Source organism: Sabethes cyaneus, chromosome 1, assembly GCF_943734655.1.
Source record: "Sabethes cyaneus chromosome 1, idSabCyanKW18_F2, whole genome shotgun sequence".
Lineage (NCBI taxonomy): Eukaryota > Metazoa > Arthropoda > Insecta > Diptera > Culicidae > Sabethes > Sabethes cyaneus.
In genome coordinates this window covers 116,624,510-116,642,402 of record NC_071353.1, presented here as the reverse complement: position 1 = coordinate 116,642,402, position 17,893 = coordinate 116,624,510, and the positions used below count along the sequence as shown (strand labels likewise).

General features: G+C 39.6%; 2 protein-coding genes across 2 annotated transcripts in view; one reads left to right on the top strand and one right to left on the bottom strand.

The window, feature by feature from the left end:
- Positions 1 to 1,218, bottom strand: part of LOC128739366 (TATA box-binding protein-like 1) — a 29,739-nt gene extending 28,521 nt beyond the window's left edge. Inside the window, exon 1 of the mRNA XM_053834852.1 lies at positions 690 to 1,218. The gene's annotated coding sequence lies outside the window, so the exon portion shown is untranslated. The remainder of the gene's footprint in view (positions 1 to 689) is intronic.
- An 8,013-nt stretch (positions 1,219 to 9,231) lies between these two features.
- Positions 9,232 to 12,026, top strand: LOC128741364 (BTB/POZ domain-containing protein 9). The gene is made up of 4 exons (XM_053837144.1): positions 9,232 to 9,349; positions 9,545 to 10,492; positions 10,602 to 11,431; positions 11,493 to 12,026. The coding sequence occupies exons 2-4, from the start codon at positions 9,664 to 9,666 to the stop codon at positions 11,721 to 11,723; spliced, it is 1,890 nt and encodes a 629-aa protein (XP_053693119.1). The 5' UTR covers positions 9,232 to 9,349; positions 9,545 to 9,663; the 3' UTR covers positions 11,724 to 12,026.
- Positions 12,027 to 17,893: the final 5,867 nt, after the last annotated feature.

Here is a 17,893-nt window from a genome sequence, read left to right as displayed (position 1 = left end):
GAAAAGCAAGAGAAAACACTGTGACAATCGCATTCACGTAAACGACGGCGAGTACATAAATTGCTGAAATTTACTTGTGAAGTTTAACACCACTTTTCTAAATTTACATGTTTTATTTAGAAAAAATAATGCTAAATGGCAAAATGCAAAGCGATTTAAGCAATATTTATCTCTGCTTCTATTAATCAGAACTTCTCAGTTTAAAATAAATATAGACGTTAAGAATATTGTACAATTTGGACTTCAAGTGAATGTCAATTTTAAACTGTTAATTTAAAAAACTTACGATCAAATTCGTTGGAATGTACAACAGAGCTTCAAATCTTAGAATAGTATGAAAGTATAAACGAATGTCAACTTCAAAAAATTAAATTTAAGCAACATAATAGTGTTTCTATGTGACGTAATTGGCAAATTATGCCTTACATGGGCTGAACAGCGGAGAGCTTTCGCAGCAGCTTAATACTATACTATACACTAATTTCAGGGGAATGAGAACAGCTTATCGTCTGGCATCGCTGCCCATAAAACGGAACCGCACCGAAATTGTTGCATATTGTCACCCTCACCACCTCATACCCGGATAACCCATAGAATTTGACAGGCAATCCCTATGATTCATTCTGTCCGCCTGAAGCTAGGATTTTTTGTCTGATAATTTTTATATGCATTCCTCTGACATTGCCTACCTTTTTAGCTCCTGCTACCAATGGAAGTAACGGAAATAGGGACGAAACAGTTTCCGGTCCCACAAGACCATCCGACTTTTGCAGTTTTTCTATTGACGTAGATTTTTCTACAGATTTTTTTCGCTGTAATTTATCACGAGAATGTTTCATCTAAAAAGCTGTATTGAAGAATTTTCCGTTACGTTCAGCGGAAAGTTGCATATTTTGGCAGCAAATAGAACGAAGGAACTTTCGACTGATTAAAAAAATAGAAGTGAATATCGTGGGAAGGGTTACGGATTTGCTTCCTTCTCTGGATATTTCACGACTTTTCGGCAATCAGCCAACGGGCCAACACTTCCTAAGCGAAGAACTTTATATTCACTAACTCAGTACTTTAATAACACTACTTCTGTATTTTTTCACACTTGCTAGAACAGGAAAATCTCAAGGCGCTCTTTGATTCACTTCACTGAACTGAACACTCGTTTAAAACTACCTACTCGGCCATTTTTGAAAAAACGAATGAGGAAAATCTATGCATGAATGTGCGTGTCAGCACAACCAGCAGCGCGGAGAAGCACAGCGACGAGCGAACAGAAACTGAACTCCGTCTCCTGTCACAATTGGGATAGAAGCAGAATTTACATGAGACTAAAGCAGTGCGAAAGAGACGAACCGAGAAGAAGATCACTCACAGACCTGTGTGTAATGCAACACCACACGAACATATATGATAATGGTATGTGTGAATAAATATTTCGCTGTATTCTCTGACAGCCGCTGTCCAACGGTATGGAAACTGAAATTGTCAAAATTAGCGTTTTCAATAGAAAAAACGAGGGGTATCCATATCCTGCACTGCAACTGAAAAATACAACTGAAGTCGTCAAAGTCTGAGTTCTCGACTGCAACCAACTGCCAATCGGACTGTTACCTGTTAATACCAAAGGACAAAGAAATCGTGCAAGTAAGGCTAACGATTCTTACAAAATACATCTGACGATGCCATTCCAAAAAATCTAAATATGCGAGCGCTACGAGAAGTGGTTAGGTTTTAAGAGCTAATAACTCAACGATTTCCTGATCGATATTTAATATTTTAGCACTAATCGGTCGAAAACAACCGCTTCGACTCCAAATCATTAAGTTTTAAGCGCGCTACAAAAAAATGTGAATTGAATAAAAAATTGTCATTCTATGTCTTATATTTGCCGTTTTTCGTAAATTTCAGGTGTTTCACTAGCACAGACCTCAGTTTGACCATTGTCAGAGCAGCTGCAGAAAAATGTGTACTTGATGAAGATTAAATTAGTATTTTTTCAAAACATTTTCCAGAACTCTATTTCCCATAAAGCACCATTTTCCAAAAAATCATTCCCTAGAAAGATACTTCCTAGAACGAACCATTTCTTAGTTTTTGAATAAAAATATGTTGGCATACAAGTGGAAGCAAAATTAGAACAAAAATAAGTTCCACCGTGTCATCATTAGACGTTAGACCTAACTTCACATACCCGAATGTATCACAAGGGGATTGAAGTTTCTAAAACAGCGGCTGTGCCAAATATTAACTTCAAACTCTAAATCATTGAACGATGATAATCCTCGATGCAACAAATCGTAAAATGGATTTAAAATCGTCAGCATATGCCGGCCAGCAGCCTTTTTTCAAGGACAGAATTAACGTCTTTAAACAACAAAAGGAACCAAAGGGGTGCAAGTTACTGCCTTGCGGTACACCAGATTTATTCGTGAACGGTGACGATACCTTTGAACGAGTTACACTTGCAAGATCCTGTCGCACAAATACAAGCATTACATTAGCATCTAAGGTCAAAGTTCTCCATCAATTAAAATGATTGCCGAATATGGTAAACTTTCTCACGAAAACCTGCCAATCCGGTTTGTTCCATATACTCAATCATAGTGGAATCCCCGTCGTTGTTTTTTGCCGGTGTTCCGAAGCTTTAGTTGCACCACTCTGTTGTATCCTTAACAAATTTTTCGCGCAAAGAAAATTTTCGTTCATTGGGAAGCATTCGTTCAGGCACGCGGTATGGAGATAGCCGAAGTGCCAGGAGCTACCACGGTATTATTCGCCACCTCCAAATTACTTGAAATATAGCGCGATGCTTTAATGCGTAGCACTAAAGATTACATTTGACGACGAACCTACTTGACCTTACATCCAATTGCATCACTGAAATCGAGCGCAAGGTGCAAGCAGACGTGGTATATAGTGATTTAAAAGTTGCCTTGATCGCATAATGGTTACGCTCGTATTTGTGCGACAGAGTTTTACAAGTAAAACTTGACTTGTTAATCTGGTGTGCCGCTAGGCAATAATTTAGGACCACTTTTATTCTTTAACGACGCTGCTTCTGGCCTTGAAAGAGACTGCAGACTGGTTTATGCTGGCGATTTTAAAATATACTTGACAATTCGTTGCATCGAGGATTATTATCGTCTTTAACTTCCCTTGAATACGTTTGTGAATTGGTGCAAAATAAATAACTTGACTATCAGCGTCTTTGACTGCGAGGTTGTGCACCGAATCAAATCGCCTATAGTTTTCAACAAATTGACGATCAGGTACTATAGAGTTGAGTATGTGAATGACCTTGGTTTGATTCTCGATCCGAAACTGACATTCGATCGTCACCGTACAACGGTAATCTTAAAAGCGACTAGCCAGTTGAGATTTGTTGCAAAAGATGGACGAAATTTTAAAGACCCGCAATGGTCCCAATGAATGAATGAAGCCCTGTATTGCGCCTTAATTTGTCCCCTTCGCAAAAATGCGAGCTTAATTTGGACTCCGTATCAACTCTATTGGAACCTTCGTATTAAATGAGCGCAGACGAGGCTCACATGATTGGCCCTGCGCAGTTTCCCTTAGCGCGACCCGGAAAATCTACCTCCGTATCCCGATCGAATTTTCGCTCAGGACAAAGGACTCACTGCTGACCAACGGGTTTCAACGCACTTAATTTGGCAGCAATGAACCAATTGCATCGTGTAATAGAAAATTTAGTCGTGTTGAACAATACTTTGAATTAAGTGAACCTTTGCATCATCTCGGACCATCATTAGTTATCAACCTATCAGGATTCGACTCATGGAACAAATTTCTTGGCATTTATGCACAGTCCCAGCATCTACAAAGTAAATTTAGCGCAACACGACCTGGGCGTTCGCGGTAGTCGACATAAGCTTTAAACCATAGAGACCCTCGAGACGAAACGACTATAACGGGAATCCGTCGCCAAATCCTTAAAACCGACCGCTAGAAATATTTTTATTGTGGATTAAATGTAACATACCTAGTATAAGAATTGATTTAATTTTCGCTTCTGCTACCTTAGCACATCTATCATTGCTCGTAATTATTGTAAAATGCTCCTTCGGCATCCAAACCGGGTCTGGTATCCCGCTTACAACCCTTTACTCAGGCATGGGTAAAACACCGAACCGAGCTTACACGTGGGCACCATTGCTCAAAACCACTCAACAAACTTAATTTCGTTTTGCACGCCGTTCCCGTACATGCAAACAAACACGGAGTGTAAGAAGCATTACACCGGTGGCGTTAGGTTTAAAAAATGTTCAGTCTGTTTTCAATTACACACGGTTTCCGAGTGTTACCGATATCGGAATCCACCGTAGGCGAGTACTTTCAAGCTTGCAAAAACACGCATGGAGGCGCTTCATACTTATTCCAATTGGCCGTGTGAGTGAAAGAAATAGAAAAGTAAAAAGACACGAGTTCACGCTGGTCGTCCAGCATATATCCGAGAAACTTTTACGAAGTAGAAATACACGCCATCCCGAGTGTTTCCGAAGTGTTAAAACCCGGTGTGCAAAAAACAACACTGAAAAGGCTAGCGGTTGCTTTTTCACAGCGTACGGGTTGTTTTATCAGGCACGGCAACTGCGTACCGTCTCAAATAAACTTCGTGGTAGTTTTCAAATGCGGCACGCAGTTTGGTTCAGTTTTTAGACATGCCTGCCTTTACTAACCCTAAGCTCCCGGCCGACCCAATCAATCCGACATTTTTCGGAGATATTTTTGATAGCTGTGATAAATAGGGATGAACCCGAGAAACATTCATTTATTAATTATCAATGATCCCCGTACTAGTCGTATTCTTAAACGGAATAAAAGCACTTTCTGAACAACGCAACAATCACATTTGGTAAATTTTTATCCCGAGCCCCACTTGAAATCACAAAAGTACATTTTGATATATACCCACATTCTGTTTGTTGCTAGAAGTGTTAAAACTCCATAGACTAATTTTTCACGTTATATTTTACACAAAAAAACTACTCATGTCCAACCAAAAACTACTCAGGTCCAGTTGCAAAATATCTCGCTAATTTCTGTTTTCAAAATGTTTATTAGACTAAATTGGTTGTTAACTCTTTAATTACTATTTCTTAATGAATTCATTCGTCTTTTTCAATTCAAATTCATCTTTTTTGCGATGATGAATTGAGCAACGCAGCTTCTTTCTATTATTTGAATCCAGATCTTCTATTTTTATTCGATCTACCTTTAATAACGTCGGGTTTGCGATTCTATCGACTCTGTGCTCCCCTAGGTCAGTGGTGCCCAGACATAGGCGTGGTGCGGGCCAAATTAGATCGCCCCATGAGTCCGCGGGCTGCAATGACCTCTGGCGATTTCGACGCATAACAAAATGTAACATAGGCGGCAGCAAAAGCCGATTTTTAGGAATCACCACAAGATTTTAACTGGAAAGCAATCAGATCTACAATATATGCAAGAGGTATAACGACTGATCTGAGTGACCTCTGTGTCACAAAAAAAAATTCATAGGTTCGCCAGCCCTCAAACCAGTCCGCGGGCCGCACGAATCATTACGGAGGGCCGCATGCGGCCCGCGGGCCGCGATTTGGCCATCACTGCCCTAGGTGCTCCCAGTCGAGTTTCAAACATGTGACTGATTTGTTTGACTAAATCAAAATTTTGAGGCTGAAATGGTCTATCCTCCGAAAACGAATTAATCGTAGGTTTTCACTAGTGATCGACATCGGAATAAACATTAAAGTCCGGGTTCCTTCACAAATGGGTTAAATGTCGTAGCTTGTTTTCAAAGGCTGATTTTTGGTTCAGTTTGATTCGATCTCGTTTCGGTTACAGTCTGATTTCGGTCCGGAAGTCTGGAATTATCTAGATGCAAAATTTCTTTGTATTAAAAGTTGGACTTTTTCTAAATGTCAATTCCCATGATCCAATGAATAGTTGTTCTCGAAGCGTAGAATAGTGTTGTAAGAATCTTGCTAGAATCTTGGCCGCAGAGGAAACAGAAAAAGTATTGCTTCAACAATAGTGATGCACAGACTAAAAATATGCACTGTGCGTGTCAACATCCCCTAGCCTAGCACGGACTTTTATGTCACTTTCCATGCAAAATAAACAAATTTAGCACAGAAGTTGTGCATAAAACTTTTGTGCTAAATATCCGATCAATATCGAAGAATCCAATAAATATTGAAATATTGGTAATGATCAATTAGGTGGTGAGCCCTTCCGAAAATCGATCAAATCGGTCCAACCGTTGTTGAGAAACGCGGTCTGATAAAGAGCGGGTCAGTCGCACATTCATAAAATTCTAAATTTCGAAACTCTGTGAAGTTTGTACGGAACAGATTGGTTGCACGTGAGTCAAAATAACGTGCCATCTTTCATTTCATTTGTGCATTTGTGATGGCATTGAATAAAAATGTACCAGCTACTTGAAATAAATGTTATCCTTGCGAAGCCATAGCTTTTTCGGTATATTTTTTCCCGTGTTAAAAATCCCTGACTTCAAATAAAATTTCCTGACATTCCCTGACTTTTCCAGGTTGAAACGAATTTCCCTGACATTTCCAGGTTTTCCCTGATTTTCCAGGTAATCGACACCCTGTAATAAGAATTATTACATTATTATTTTCGTGCTATTTTGCGCTTTTTGTTGGGCTCGAAGTCATAAAAACTAGCCTAACGCAGTCCTATGTCAAACATCTGCATGTTATAGATGCCAAGATTTAACTACTTATTAAATCATTTAAACTACCTATCTATCATTTTAAAAAGTAAAGCAAAGTCTAGGTGCTACATTCCGTTATCGAAACTTGACCTGTTTTTATACGACAGACTTCGCAGCGAGCTGTTAGAATACAGGAATACAGGTTAGAATGCAGGGCCACTTGCTACGATCCTATTTATTCCAACAGCCTCTCTCAGTCGAGATTCGAACATACGACAACTGGCTTATTAGGCCTGCATCATACCTCGAGGCCAACTGGGAGACCCAACGTTTCATATACATGTTTCATTTGTCACAGCTCACATAAAATATTTTATTTCTTCATAAACAAGATCTTTTTCTGATATGTAATGCAATCACAATCGGGTTCGTCATACTTCAAAAAATAAAAACTACATACGACGTATCATTTTTGATTGACTATGGTTAGCATTCTAATGTTGATGAGCTAAACTAACGGAACTATTCGCTTCGATTTTGCGTTCTGGATAAAACCCCTTCTGATCAGCTGGAGCTTTCTTATTCTCAATCCTGATCAACATGGAATAAAACAAACAGTGAGAATTCAGGAAAGGCATTCCGGTCAGAATGGGTTGAAACAGAATGCAACATCAAACCAACTCAATCAAATTGGATGCCCTACGATCTCGTACTACGGTACAAGATTACAGATAATAATGACTACATATTTTTCATCTAGTGAATGCAAAATAGACTTCTTCATTTTCTGCTCTAGTTTTTCCCTTTTGATACCGAACAACAATCGCATTCTGGATAACATGATCGATTCTAATTATGATCAAACAACTGTTAAATCATATGTTGGTCAGAAGTGAAAATAGGAATTACTATCAGGAATGATCAGAATATCGAATGAATGCGAATAAAAGTGATCTAAATGTTAATAGAATTCACAAGCACTAACTAGGTACATGCTATTAAATTTTCAATATACAACAATCTCCCGAACACCATAATAGAAGTAGCTAATGGACGCAGAGGTTCATGGCTCGTAGATAAATAAAATTTTCTTAAGAGGTAGGTGGTGCGTCGATGTCGCAAGATTTCAACTTTCTTCTGAACGATTTGGCCCTGATCTTTGGTAAGTGGCAAGAATATGGTAAGATTTTAACATTTCCCCCTACAGCCTACACCAAACACTGGTCTCGTTAATAGGACAATCAATTACTGAGAAATTGCATTTCACGCAATGTTAGTCTAATCTTATTATACTAAACTAATTATACGTTAACAAACAAGAATTGTTCTATTTAGAGCTTTACTTTAGATTTTTATACACATTTAGCGGTTTTATCAGAATGCTTGTAAAGTGAATTTAGACAATTGAAGCAGGTTAAATTTTGCACAACATCCGGATCGAAAAGTAGCGTAAAACTTACCTGATTTTTATATACTGCGACTAATCTTTTTTGATCAAGCTAGAGAAGATTAGCTTTTCCTATGCGTACCGGGAAATTTTGCACAAAAACGTTAAAAATTTATATTTTCCGACTAAACGTTCGACCCATCAATCATCAAATCAACAACGTCGATCCATCAAATCAAAATTCAACATGGCTACTACCGGCAGAGGTGCCAGATTATTAAAAAAAAGTCTGTGCAGCGGTTATAGGGTAAATTGGGTATTATGCGTATTATGGATGGCCCATCATGATGAAATGCTTTAAGCCAGTGATGGCCAAATCGCGGCCCTCCGTAATGATTCGTGCAGCCCGCGGACTGGTTTGAGGGCTGGCGAACCTATGAATTTTTTTTTGTGACACAGGTCACTCAGATCAGTCGTAGATCGCATATTGTAGATCTGATTGCTTTCCAGTTAAAATCTTGTGGTGATTCCTAAAAATCGGCTTTTGCTGCCGCCTATGTTACATTTTGTTATGCGTCGAAATCGCCAGAGGTCATTGCAGCCCGCGGACTCATGGGGCGATCTAATTTGGCCCGCACCATGCCTATGTCTGGGCACCACTGCTTTAAGCGGTCTCTATTTTCAGTATAACCAATATTGTCAATTGCAAAGAAAATTGTACCATCCAAAGTGCGATATCGCTCATAAAAGTGCTATTTTACATTAAATCGTTTCGGTATCTTCGGCGCACTTATCACTTGGAAAATAACGAAAAAGTGCGCCGAAGATACCGAAACGATTTAATGCAAAATAGCACTTTTATGAGCGATATCGCACTTTGGATGGTACAATTTTCCTTGCAATTGACAATATGTATAGAGTGCCAGTGTCGCTGCAGTGCGCGTGGTAAACATCACACATGTTCAGATAATGTATATACATTATATATGCATGTGTGTGTGCCTGAGATTCATCAAAAGGGGAATCTCATGAAGTATTCCACCACGCACACATATAAAGATTTTCGCGAATAAGTCGTGCCTTTACCTTTTCTATTATTTACGTTGAAGCTTTCGTCAAGTTTTCGAAGAAAAGGGGGAGAAAAGTCACGAATGGATAAAAAAGAAAAGCTTCTGATTCACGATTTGTTTTGATCAAACTACGTAGAAGGTAATTTGCGGTTGATTTAAAGAAAAATACGTTTTCAGAGCACAAACAACTAGTAAAACAACGAATATACATTTCAAAACCAGGTACGCTTGTCCATTTACGTAAATTTTAGCTTCGTTTTGTCTGAAGCATTTATTGGTTTTCAAGAAACGAATTTGCTATGAGTCATCTCTCGGTTCAGTGTCGCTATCATGAAAATTAGAAGAAAAAATACGAATATCGGCCAAAATCGGATGACTGTAACTAATTTACTTGATTTTAAATAATTATCTTTTCAGGAATAGCTATTTAACATTCGAGCACGCTGACTTATTTCCCATACGACATAGCTGCGACTAAGCCTTTGGATGTGCTGTGCTGTTCGTTGTGCTGTGCCAACGAGCCACCAGCACCAGCGATGAGCAGCCAGAGTCATAAGATGGCTGGTCCCCTTTTGTCATCCGCAAATAAACCAGGAATTGAAGAAGTAGCCTTGACGGCACGTTTCAGTGAACAAATGGCGCAACTCTGCATGTCCCACGATTATTCCGACGTAACGTTCATTGTTGAAAACGAAAAATTACCGGCGCATCGTGTAATACTGGCAGCTCGCAGTGAATACTTCCGAGCTCTGCTCTACGGTGGACTGTCCGAAACAAACCAAAATGAAATACATTTGGAAATACCCCTGAAAGCTTTCAAAGCACTATTGAAGTATATCTACTCTGGTAATATGTCTTTAGCGCAAATGAAAGAAGAAAATATACTGGATACGCTTGGTTTAGCAAACCAATACGGATTCACTGACTTGGAAATCGCTATTTCGGATTACCTACGGCAAGTTTTGTCTTTGAACAACGTTTGTGCAATTCTGGATGCTGCCAAATTGTTTGGCTTGGAAGGTCTTACCAATGTTTGTCATTCATTTTTGGATCGCAACGCGGGAGAAATTTTGCAACATGAAACGTTTAAGAATCTTTCACAAGATTCGATCTGCAGTTTGCTTGCACGAGACTCGTTTTTCGCACCTGAAGTTCAGATATTTCAAGCCGTAAATGACTGGTGCAAGTGCAATGGTGACGGGGCCAATGTTGGGGATGTTGTTTCGCAGGTACGTTTTTCGCTGATGACATTGGAACAACTGCTTCACGTTGTACGGCCGTCTGGTATCTTGAATCCGGATCTTCTGCTGGATGCAATAGCTGAAAAAACGGCATCTACGCAATTGCCGTACAGAGGTGCCCTTTGTAAGTAACGCCAAATTGACTCCCTACCGTACATACCACGGAACTATTGTCAATAATGATGTCCATTGAATGCACTTAGCATTGGTTTTAATAATTTATCACATTGCAGGGCCAGAGGAGAATGTCGCTTGTAAGGAATTCAATTCACGCACTATACAAGGCGAATATAGACCTGCTCTACTGGATGGTGATACTAATTCGTACGATATGGACAAAGGTTATACGCGCCATTCAATAAGCGATACGCCAAATGCACAAGGGATTATTGTCGAGCTGGGCAAAATGTTTATTATCAATCACATAAAAATACTCCTTTGGGATCGAGATTCTCGATCGTATTCCTATTACGTGGATGTATCGGTCGATCAGGCTAACTGGGATCGGGTAGTAGATCATACGGATTACTATTGTAGATCATGGCAATTTCTGTATTTTCCATCACGTGCCGTGCGCTACATAAGATTGGTTGGTACACACAATACTGTTAACAAGATATTTCATGTGGTTGCTCTTGAGGCAATGTTCACCGAAAAAACTACTCCAGTTGTAAATGGTATCTTAGCGCCTAATTTCAACGTGGCTACAGTAGAACGAAGTGCAACCGTGGTAGAAGGTGTAAGCCGAACCCGAAATGTGTTGCTAAATGGCGATGTAAAGAACTATGACTGGGATTCTGGATATACCTGCCATCAGCTTGGTAGCGGTGTAATTTTGATCCAACTCGGACAACCTTATTGGGTTGGTTCCTTGCGATTGCTGCTGTGGGACTGCGATGACCGATCATACAGCTTTTATATTGAAACATCTACTAATTTAAAGCAGTGGGATATGGTCGTAGATAAACGTAACGAGCTGCTGAAATCTTGGCAGCATTTTACATTTGATCCCAAGGTTGTGGTTTACATCAAAATAGTGGGAACTCACAACACGGCAAATGAGGTAAGCTTAACCGACATTATTTGGTATTCACAGGTTGGAAGGCATTTTTGTAAAATTTTAGATATTTCACTGCGTTCACTTCGAGTGTCCCTCACAAGATCCCAAGTACGTGAAGAATGAGTTACGTGATGGAATGCTGCTTTTAGGCCTAGCGGGAAATTCTCTACAATCGCCATCAAACAGCGGGCTTTCTTTGTCAGCAGTTTCAGCCAACTTGAATTCCGAAACCGCAGATCCGCAACCTAGTACCAGTCGAGAGAATACAGTTTGCACTCGAGAGTTGGTAGATTAAAAAAGCAGTGTGTTGGCTTAAGCTTCCCTTAGCAATTGCGCTACGTTATATATTGACGATATTAAACCCAGAAAAATAACCGTTTTTACTGGCCGACACATTTACCCTTACGCTGTATTCCGATGGATTTTAGTTTCGAACAAAACTATTTCGATCAAGCTGTTTGCCCATTTCATTGTGCTGATCTGTCGGAATGCAGGAGAAAGGGCGACTAATTGCAAATAAAATACATCACAGCTTATTTATTTATGGTATAACTTATTAGTAATCGAACTTGTATCAACTAGAGATGGAAATAAAATGAGTAGATATATAATAAAATCTTTGCTCATCTACTCAAAATAATTTTTGGAATTATTATCTTGCTCTCTTTTTCATTTCTCCCCCATACAGATGGGAGTAACGAATTAGTGGAATTTCTTGGCTTCACTCTCCTCTTACTAATTTCTTTTTTTTTTAGATAAAATTGAGCAAATGTATTAAAACCTTTGTACATTTAGTTTAGACAAAAAGTATTAAAAACAGAACATCGGTTGAGTCTATTGATAAAATTGCTTTGCTGATTCGCTGAACTTGCAGAATACAGGATGCTGATTCGCTGAACTCGAATATTGGGGTGTGTCATGAAAGGTTTGCTTTTTTAACGCCGTTGATTGCGTCGATCTATGCTGTGCTCGAAAATTCAATAGTGAGCAGCACAACTAATGTCCCCAGGTAACGAAGTGATCAAGGACAAGGAGTCCTTGTGCCTGCAATCATCTGGTGAATGGACATCATAGAACATCTTCAAATCGGATTTTAGTTGCCACCCTGCGGGACATCAAATACATTAAGGAATGGTTCCGATGATGTAAATCCAATCGTAAACTAAGTGTTCTACCAAGCAGATAAGTTCGCAGTCATCGAGTCATAGGGTAGGAAGGGGCAAGATGACCATCCTTCCAAAAATCGTTATATATGCTATAAAGGTATATTATTAGTAACCGTAGGCGTAAATAAACACTACACCTAACAAAAATTCAAACAATTAGAAAAATAAAATCATTGAACTCTTCGATAACATAAAAAATAGATCGACGTTTAAAAATACTGCATTTATTATAAGATTACGCAGCCATAAAATAAGGTTTTAATGATTTAAAAAAAATTTCATCTATCAAATGAGTTATGGTGGCATTGATTTTAGTTGTGAATCAGATGTTGATATTGCAGCAATTATATAATGTATTTACCACAAATTACTTTTAAAAAATACGTCTACTTGCGGGGCAAAATGCGCAGCGCTTTATAGACCAAGATCGCCACCCTGCAATTGCATAACAATAACCTTGAATCAGCAACAATAGCTGCGTAGAAACAATAATAAACATGCATACTTATTTGTTTTCGATAAAAATACATTGTTTAACATATTTCTGTCTAATAATGACCATAGAGGAGTTTGTACAACTTTTTATAACCTTAACACTCCTAATTATTGAAATAATGTTTAAAATAGTTTATCAGCAGCTTGATTCCATAATATTTATTATTTAGATTATACGTGAAATACAATGAAGGTTTAATAGCTTTTAGAAAGGATGGTCATCTTGCCCCGCAGGTTAGTAAAATTCGATGAATTTTTGTTCGTGGATATTTTATATGCGTTATGACTTTTAGCACCCAATATGCATACAGGTTATAGAAAAGACTGTAAAAAAGGGGTTTTGAGCCCTTTGGTGTAGATTTCTTCGTATATATTGATAGTGAGCTTAAGGTGGGCATCTTGCCTCGTTCTACCCTAACATCAAATACACCTAGAGGTTTTAATTTACATAACATGGCATTACATGTTCAATTCGGTCGAACGCTGCGTTCAGATTTATGTATAGATGTCAACTTGGGCTTTGTTCTCAAGGTGTGTAATGCAAGCCGACGTAAACTCCAGCAAGTTGGTGGTAGGTGGTAGCTGAGTGGCCTAGCATAAATTCTTGTTGTTCCGGAGAAAAAATAATACGAGTAAGAAGATCAACGACGCTTTCAAGTTGGAAATCGAGCCTACTTTTTTCTCCGCAAGACGCCTCGATCAAGGCAAGCATACGCCACCGCACAAAGCTGACGATGTTCAAATCGCTAATCAGACCGATAGTCCTCTACGGACTTGAGTCTAACTTTGCTTACGGAAAACATACATGGCAGTTACCGTATTTGAACTAAAAAACAGAGGAGAATGGCGTAGGCATATGAGCCGCGAGTTGCAGGCACTACTAAGAGAGATTCCCATCGTATATCAAGCGAAAGTATATAAGTATTTCTCATTTTTGCACAATGAGTGAGGAAATGGCAAGTCTGCTTTACAGCATCTAGGTACATGGTAAGATTATTCCTTTGGTTACAGTTATCCGCGAAAATTGGTTTGCTTCGGCTATTGCTGTTCCCGAGTGAAGTTACGTGCGTGTATTAATTTAGCCCAGAGACTCACACCCTATTTCCCATCTGCATTTCACCTCCCCAACCGCTGAGCAGTTATAGGCTAACAGAGTTTTGCAATAAGTAAAGGGAGAGTGTGGGAACCACCGTCAGTTCAAATATAATATTTGTATCAGTGTACATTACAGAATAAGAAACATAGAGAGTATCACTCATTCTCATGGGTTCTCATTCAAAAGAGTAGGGTGTAGCGAACGGTTGAATGGAATGAAGGCTTTGCCACGCGAATATTTGGTTTTGGAAGATTTGGTAGTAATCAATATCCAAGTAGTTGGACGATACTTGTGAACGAAACGATGCTACATGCTACATGCGTTGTATGTATCATTTATCAAAATAGTAACATCGTATACGTGCGATCCTCAATATATTCTACAGTTACGCACATGTGCACATATTTGGAAACAATTTAACAAAATTAATGAATATATATGAATATATGGTACTACCACCGCCTAGCAGAACATCCGTTCATAGCAATGAGCCTATCATGTCAAAAAGAGTTGTACATATTTTTGACGTAGGACTACGTCTTTGTTTACTATCTAAGACTGGGTAGCATTTTGTGAAAACGAAAATAGAAGTGTAACGTTGGAATGAAAGATTTCAAATGCTAGTAACTACTAAACTACTGAACGAAACTAAACAATTTATATGTCGTTGGAAAGATAAAATGATCAGCAATTTTAAGGAGGATGCGAGAGAGCAATTTTATGGACGGCGTAAGAGGGGGGGGGGAGCTTTATACAAATGAAACATATTTCATCATAACTCGAGAACTAATCAAGCAAACGGAACCAAATTTGGCATGTGGGGATTTCAGGGGGGGGGGGGCTCCCATACAAATAATATACAAATTTCCTCATAACTCGAGAACTAATAGATCTAAAAGAACCAAATTGGGCATGTGGTGTTTTTTGGAGGTAAGAATTTTTTCTATGGTGTACTGAGACCTCTACCCCTTCTAAGAGGGGAGGGGGGCCCCTATACAAATGAAACACAATTTTTTTCATAATTCGAGAACTAATTAACCAAATGGAACCAATTTATTTTATGATGGTTTGAGACCCCTCACCCCTGTGGTAGGAGGATAAAGACCCTCATACAAATAAATCAGAAATTTTTGCGTACGTGCCATATTTTCTGCTATGTAACAAGCGGTAAGCTGTGAAAGTAAACTAGTAAAACCTTCTCGGAGCAAAAGACAGTGAATCGACGCCGTTAACGCCGTACCTGTTGCCAATCATGTCAAAAGAGAAGGACATTCGAATGGCACGTCATAATTGCGATAAACGTGCTTCGGCTATAATGTTATTTGTAACCAATGGCCCGTTTAAAGGTCACAAGCGAGTAAAAGTAAGATTATTGAAACATGTCAAGCTACGCATAATCGTATTTAATGCAATCTGTGGGCTGGTCATTCATGGTAGGGTACACTATAGTAGAACGTAAAAAATGAAAGCACGCACCAGTAAATATTGGCTAAAAAGATTTCTGTTTAGCCCTAGCGTTGTTTAGTCAAAATTATTATTCGTTACTTTCGGCGTTATTTCAATGTATAACAAAAATAACAGATTCGTAGTAAAAATTTCTAGACATTACCATGAAAAGTTGTAAAATTGTAAATAGTAAATCTATTTAGTTTTTTCATGGTACTTTCAATAGCAAACAGAGCAAACAGAGCATCGAACGGAAAGAGAAATGCAGTCAGAATGGATGTTCTATTAGTAACCAGGATCACAACCGTTTCGTGAAAGCGTTTAAGCGGAATCCCAATGCTTCGGTCAAGGATGTTGCCAAAAAGTTCAATCTGTCCAAGTTTTACGTTTAGAGAGCTAAGAACCGGGATGGACTGCATACGTACAAAGTGCAGAAGGCTTCAAATCGTGACGAACGGCAAAATGCGGTGAGAAAGTCACGGGCATGGAAACGATACCTTGATGCTGACGAAGCCTCTTTGTCTCATGAATGATGAGACTTAGATAAGGGGGAAAACCGGGGTTACTGTTCTTCACCGCCCAGTACAAGTTTGATGTTTCGGAGGAAGTAAGGAAACAGAAACTTTCAAAGTTTACCAAAAAATTAAATGCTTTGGCAAGCGATCTGCTCATGTGGTAAACGGAGTGCACCGTTCGTGACTACCGGGACTGTAAACGGGCAGATCTACCTCAAGGAGTGTTTACAGAAGCGTCTTCGTGCCACTATTCAAAGGATGTCCTGGAGAGGTACGAAGCCAACAGGGTCACTTTCATTCCCAAGGACATGAAGCCCGCAACACACCGGAACTAAGGCCTAAATACTGGGCTACGGAAGCATCCCAAGAAGGTCAGAAAGACATGAAGAAAAAGTGCGTTTCCGTACAGAAGAAGCTGCAGCCAGATGTTATACAGAACCTAATGAGTGGAGTTAAGCGTAAGGCCCCGTACAGAGTAAACGCGACAGCGACGCGACACGACTTCGCTCTCATGTTGCTGAATGCACAGTCCTGCTTCGGGCGAAAAAGGGCTGCGCGTATAACTACAGCAAGAATTGTCGCGTAGCGTCGCATGTCGCTTGCACTCTGGCGGTACCCTAAGATGCGAGTATACGGTTATGATATTATAGTTGAATGGAATAAATATTTATACCAAAAGCCTACTAATGGCGGTGAATGACCCTCTAGGTTACTCCAAAGCTTACTAATGGGTTATATTTTGCCTGAAAGTTTGAAAAGGATCGGTCAATTAGGTAATTTTTTACAGCGTTTTCCGTGATGTAATTTGATATGGGACACCCTTTTGAGTAGCCCAACGTGCTACATGGCAGGTTGAAGTTGAATTGCGTGTGTCGAGACTGCAGGCCTTGTCGACAACGAATGAAACGAAGTTTTCTCGAGAACGTAATCACTTCACATTTGTAGGGGCTTAGTGTCAAACGACTGTGTTTGCACCACCCAGCGAATATCAATTGTTACTCCTGGAGTGCGAGAGTGTCCGATGAGTCGTTGATTTTCGGGAACAGTTTCAGGTCGTTTGCGAACACACCTTTGAGCATTAAATCGACGTCATTGAAATAAATAAGAAAAAACAATGGTCCGAGATGACAACCTTGTTGGACTCTGGAAAAAGCGGCGGAAGCCGGTGAGCTGAACTCATTGATAAATACATTAATACGACGATTCGATAGATATGGGGCCCTATTCTCACAGTCACCCCACCTAAATCCTAAACCTAAACCTAATTTTTAGGCGAGAGCACAATTTGTGATTCTCAGAGTCACCAAGGTGACTCCGCTCACCTGGGTGACTGTACAAATCAAATGGGGCCGGTAAGGTGAGGTGAGGGTGACTGTGAGAATAGGGCGCGTGAGAGAAGTGAGGTGACTGTGGCCCATGATTGTTACCACTGGAGCAACGGCCCTCTAATGCCCAGTTTCACGATGGCGATTTGATGATTTAGCTTATCGAAAGCGGCGGAGAGGTCCGTGTAGATGACGTCTGTCTAAGAATGGTCGTCAAAGCAATCCGTTACGTGCGTAGTGAGTGTTACTAGATTGATAGACGTAAAGCGCTTGGGCATGAATCCGTGTTGCTCGTCGGCGATGTATTGCTGGACAAGCGAGCAAATTGGCACGATTACAATGAGGTCCCACAGAAATCCCTCTGTAGTTGTCAATGTTAATTTGGTCCCCTTATTATGTACTAGAAATATGTAAGCGGATTT